The sequence below is a fragment of the Nannospalax galili genome, unplaced genomic scaffold (genome assembly GCF_000622305.1).
Source record: "Nannospalax galili isolate Female #2095 unplaced genomic scaffold, S.galili_v1.0 scaffold475, whole genome shotgun sequence".
Lineage (NCBI taxonomy): Eukaryota > Metazoa > Chordata > Mammalia > Rodentia > Spalacidae > Nannospalax > Nannospalax galili.
The window spans coordinates 2,712,505-2,717,412 of NW_008339435.1; the positions used below are offsets into that span (position 1 = coordinate 2,712,505).

Here is a 4,908-nt window from a genome sequence, read left to right on the forward strand (position 1 = left end):
CGCCCACGAAAAAGATGGCCTGCATGACCCTGTCAGAGACAAAGAAAAGAAAGAGGCAGAGACGACACCTAAAGCCACACCGGCTCATGTGGAAAGAGATCCATGACCTAGTGGAGACTGCACGCCGCAGATGTCCTCCTAGAGCCTCCTTCTCTGTCATCCTCATGGCTGTCTTTACCCAGCAACGTGGCACACGGGACCCGCTCCAGCGGCGCGGGGGAGACAGGCGCCAGCCAGCAGCTGGCGTTCCACGAAACCTGCACACCCATAATAGGTGTCTACTGTAACTATTAACTATTCAACTCTGCTGCTGCAGAATGAAGTGAGCTACGAACAAAATACATGCAAGTGAGAATTGCTAGATTCCAGGAATAATTTATTTACAGAAAGCAGAGGCTGCAGAGATGGTTCAGTGGGTAAAAGTGTTTGCTATGAAAGCAAGAGGACCTGAGTTCAAATCCCAAGAACCCACCTAAAAGCCAGGCATGGCTGTGGGTGCCTGTAACCCCAGCACTGGGGGAGAGAGACAGGTGAATCCTGGGAGCTTGCTGACTGGCCAGCCTAGCTGAAACCAAAACTGCTTCAGGTTCAGTGGGACCCTGTCAAAAAATAAGGTAGACAGTGATAGAAGATATCCATGCCCTCTTCTGATCTCCATTTGCATAAACAGGGGCATACATACCAAACAAGACAGTAAGCCAATTTGGACTGTGGTGTGTCATATGTCAATTCTTGTTCTAAAGTGATGGCTTTCAAACTGTATGTATCAGAATTTCCTGTTGAGCTGAAAATATAGGTTTCTAGGCCTTAGCTACCCCTAGAAAATCAGCCTATAGCAACAGGATCTGGCAATCAGCGAATCAGTAAGATCCCCAAGTAATGTATGAGTCACACTTTGGTAAGTTCTGTAGTATGCAAGTAGCATCAGCTAAGTTGGGGTGACCCAACTGTCCTACATGTGGGCTGGCACTTCCTATATCCCATGACAGTAAAAATGCAGTCGCTGTTTTATTTCCCTTTGACATTTCTAGTAGGAGGGAAAATGAACAATCTGTTACTCTGGGCTTTAAAATCCAAAATGGATGACATAAATTCTGCTCAGGTGAAAGTAACATAAAACGTATATGTGAATTTGAAAGAAAATCCATTACTTTCAGCAACAAGATTCTTTAATGAAAACTGACACATGCCTTTAATCTCACCACTTGGGAGGCAGAGGCAGGCAGATCTCTGTGAGATCAAGGCCAGCCTGGTCTACATGTGGTGACAGGGAGACCCTGTCTCAAAAAGCCAAACAAATAAACAAACGAAAAACAAAAGACAAGGCAAAACCTGAAGGAAAAGTTCCCATTGTGCTCTGTTTCCTCCAAAGCATCTCCAGCAAAGAATTTCACTAATCAGAAGTCATTACTTTGTGACAGGTCTTTGTATCAACAAATTCTTGTTAAAACTCACATAAAAACAGAAAGTATACTATCTCTGTAGGCTTCTAGGGGCTATTCCAAACTTTACCAATCAGTAGAAAATAACAACTAGCTAAGTTCATTGATACCCACATGAGAAAGTGGGTTTTGTTTCTTAATTGCCAGAAATCAGTCATTTGATCTGTCAAAGAGGAAGTGCTGTTCAGTCTGAGGAATAACTTCATTTCTTCAGCTCTCCAGATTTTCCTAGGAAGAACAGTGAAAATCTCAATCAAAGGACAGTCTTTAGGAACTTCCTAAGAAACTGGGGAACAATCTATAACCTTCTAGAAAGTATACCTCTTATTCTGACTTCTGTTGAAAATTGACACGCGCCTAGGATAGCAGAAGCTTTACGGATTATGAAGATAGTGGCTTAGAATGCCTCCTACAGTTATCTCTACAACAGATGAGACAAACTGTTTTTTGCTAGGTAAAGTTTAAGGTTATTCTAGAGGGTTGGGGAAATGGCTCAATGGGTAAAGTGCTTGCTGCAAGCACAAGCATGAGGATCTGAGTTCAAATCTTTGAACTCATGTAAAGCTGGGTGTGGTAGTACACACCTGTAATTCCAGTGTTCCTATAGTGAGATGGGAGGCAGAAACAAGCGACTCCCCAGAAACTCATGAGCCAATGAGCCTGGCATATGCAGTAGAAAAACTAAGACCCCGTTTCACACAAAGTGTCCTCCACATGCAAGCTGTAGACTGAACATGCCTGCATTCATACACAGGAACACAGGTATATACATCAGACAAAGACACAGACACACACACACATATACACAGATATAGGCACATGATTATTCTGAACTTCCTCAACATATAACTAAAGATGTTAAAGAATGAAGGCTCAGAAATTTACTAGGGAGCAGAGTAAGGCCAGGCTGAGAGTAGATCTCTGTCATAAATATACTGTGTAGCTGAGTATGTAGCTTTACATAATCAGTAGTCAGCATCTCAAGCACCATGACTCTTGTATCCAACAGGCTGAGCTTCTATTCTTTTTCTATGGCAACTTACAAAAAGGTTCATAAGTCTCAGGTATTAAAACCAAAACAGCACAAATGCCTAGCAAGGCTGCAACATACTTACCCATCCTCCCTGGCCCTGGATGAACTCTCGGATGGCTGTGTTCCCATTGATCATACCCGTCATATGGTTAACCACCTGTCGTGCCTTATCAATAGGAGCCTTGTGGACCACATATTCAAGAAGTTTCACTGACACTGCCAGAAAGGCTATTTCAAAAGCTAGGCTGGAATTGTGAGCACACCAGTCCCTGCTGAGAGACTGTATTGTGTCCTTGAGGATAGCTCCTACCTGAGGAGAGAGATAAGCTCTGTCAGTATCACTCAAAAAGTGCAGATGGCTGCAAGTGTGGGAGGAGTTCCTCAAGAGTGGTAAGTGGACCATTGGCAGTACCTGGGGTGGTGATGGGGCAGAAGGCTACACTCTCTCATTTTAGTATTTTGTTATTTTAATGAGTATTAAAAAAATGTAAGTAGCCTATCAAGCTGATGATTTCAGATATCGTTGCTTAGGATGAACAAAATATTTTGAAAGAAAAATATTAAGCACATGATAGTATAGCGGGGAAAAACTGCAAGTAAAGGCATTATATCCATGACTTGGAAATGCCCAGCAAAGTCTAAAGTTAAAACAAACTACAACCACAATTTCTCTTCTTTTCCCTCCCAAATAATTTGGTACAAAAGTCATTAGGTAGATCTTTGACACATAAGGAAGCCAGTACTGGTCAAAACAGAATGCCAAAGCCTAAACAAGATCAGAAGGGAATACACTTGGGAAGGTACCTATATATTAGGGTTTAAAAAAAAACATGTACTTATTTACTTATTTAGCATGTGTGTGTGTTTGTTAGAGGACAGCTTATAAGAGTCAGTTCTCTCCTTCCACCATGTGGATCCCAGAGATCAAACTCAAGTTGTCATGGCAGCATTTCTACCCACTGAGCCATCTCGCTGGCCCTGTCTTAGTTTCTGTGTATCATTTTTCATTGATAGAAACCAAAGTTCCCTGGAGAAGGCTGACTCCAGGTTAGTATAAGATCTATTAGAAAGCATGTGAATTCCTGAAGCATGACAGACACATCAGACATAGTTCTGTTAAGAAGACAGAATGAACCCATTTATTCAGGGATATTCAACAAAATAGCTCATAATCTTCAAATGCCAAGGTCATGAAAATCAAGAAAAGACTGAAGGACCAATACAGATTGAAAGAGACTAAAAAAGAAAAAAACAACCATAACTAAATATAATACATGATTCTGGCATGGATCTTTTTTGCTATAAACTATATTGTTGGGACAAGTGGCAAAATTTGAATGGAATTTGAGGATTAGATAATACTATATCATTGTTAATTTACTGTTTTGATGGTTAGACTGTGGTTATATAAAAGAATGGCCTTATTTGAAGGAAGTATGAAAGTATTAAAGAGTGATGAAATATCCTATCATTTACTCACAAATGACTGGAGAAATTCTTTGTACTGTACTTAACTTTTCTATGAGTTTGACACTGTTTCAAAAGTTTTGTTTTGCTGTTATTCTTCTAAATACTGAAGAAAAAAAGTAGACCCAGCTACCAGCCATCTATGACAGCCTTAGAGCAAGCAGTTGGAAGGAATAGATCCACTCCTCTCTGAATGTAACATGAGTACACCCCTGAGCTGTTCAGTGGGAAGAATGAAGTGTGCTTCTGGAATCAGTCTAGGTTCAAATCCTAGCTTCAGTACTTACAGGATAAATTTCTTGGTTCTCTAGGTTCAGTTCCTTTATGTACATAAATGGTATCAAGTCAGGAAGTACATATGAGGGCCTATTGTATATCAGGTACAATTCAAAACTTTGTTACAGCAATGAACAAAACAGCTTGATATTTGCCCTCATGATGTTTTATGTAGCTTTAAGAATAATAGTTTTGTGCCGGGCATGGTAGCACATGGCTTTAATCCCAGCCCTCGGGAGGCAGAAACAGGTGGATCTCAGGGAGACTGAGGCCAGCCTCGTCTACATAGTGACTTTCAGGCAGGTTGGGACAATGGAGAAGCTGTTAAAACAAAACAAAAAACCAAAATTACAACAACAAAAAGAATACTTGTTTTAGGACTGGAGAGATGGCTCCAAGGTTTAGAACACTGGCTGCTCTTGCAGAGGACTTGGGTTCAGTTCCCAGCAGTTCCCAGATGGTAGCTAACAACCATCCCTAACTTCAGCTCCAGGGGATCCAATGCCCTCTTCTGACCTCTACAAGGCACTGCATGACACAGAGGCACTTACACACCTGTAGGCAAAACACTCATACACATAAAATTAAAACTAAATAAAAAAATTTTTTTGTCTTTTTGAGACAGGGTCTCCCTGTAGCCCCAGCTGTCCTGGAACTCACTATGTAGACCAGGCTGGCCTCGAACTCACA

The 4,908-nt window shown here is 41.3% G+C and overlaps 1 protein-coding gene across 1 annotated transcript in view; it reads right to left on the reverse strand.

Moving 5' to 3' along the window:
- Positions 1-508: 508 nt before the first annotated feature.
- The window catches only part of Bcl2l15 (BCL2 like 15), a 6,414-nt gene continuing 2,014 nt past the window's right edge, over positions 509-4,908 (reverse strand). The window contains exons 3-4 of the mRNA XM_008833984.3: positions 2,558-2,785; positions 509-1,670 (exon numbers count right to left, since the gene is read on the reverse strand). Of these exons, the coding sequence (XP_008832206.1) occupies positions 1,653-1,670; positions 2,558-2,785 (246 nt within the window). The 3' untranslated portion in view covers positions 509-1,652. The remainder of the gene's footprint in view (positions 1,671-2,557; positions 2,786-4,908) is intronic.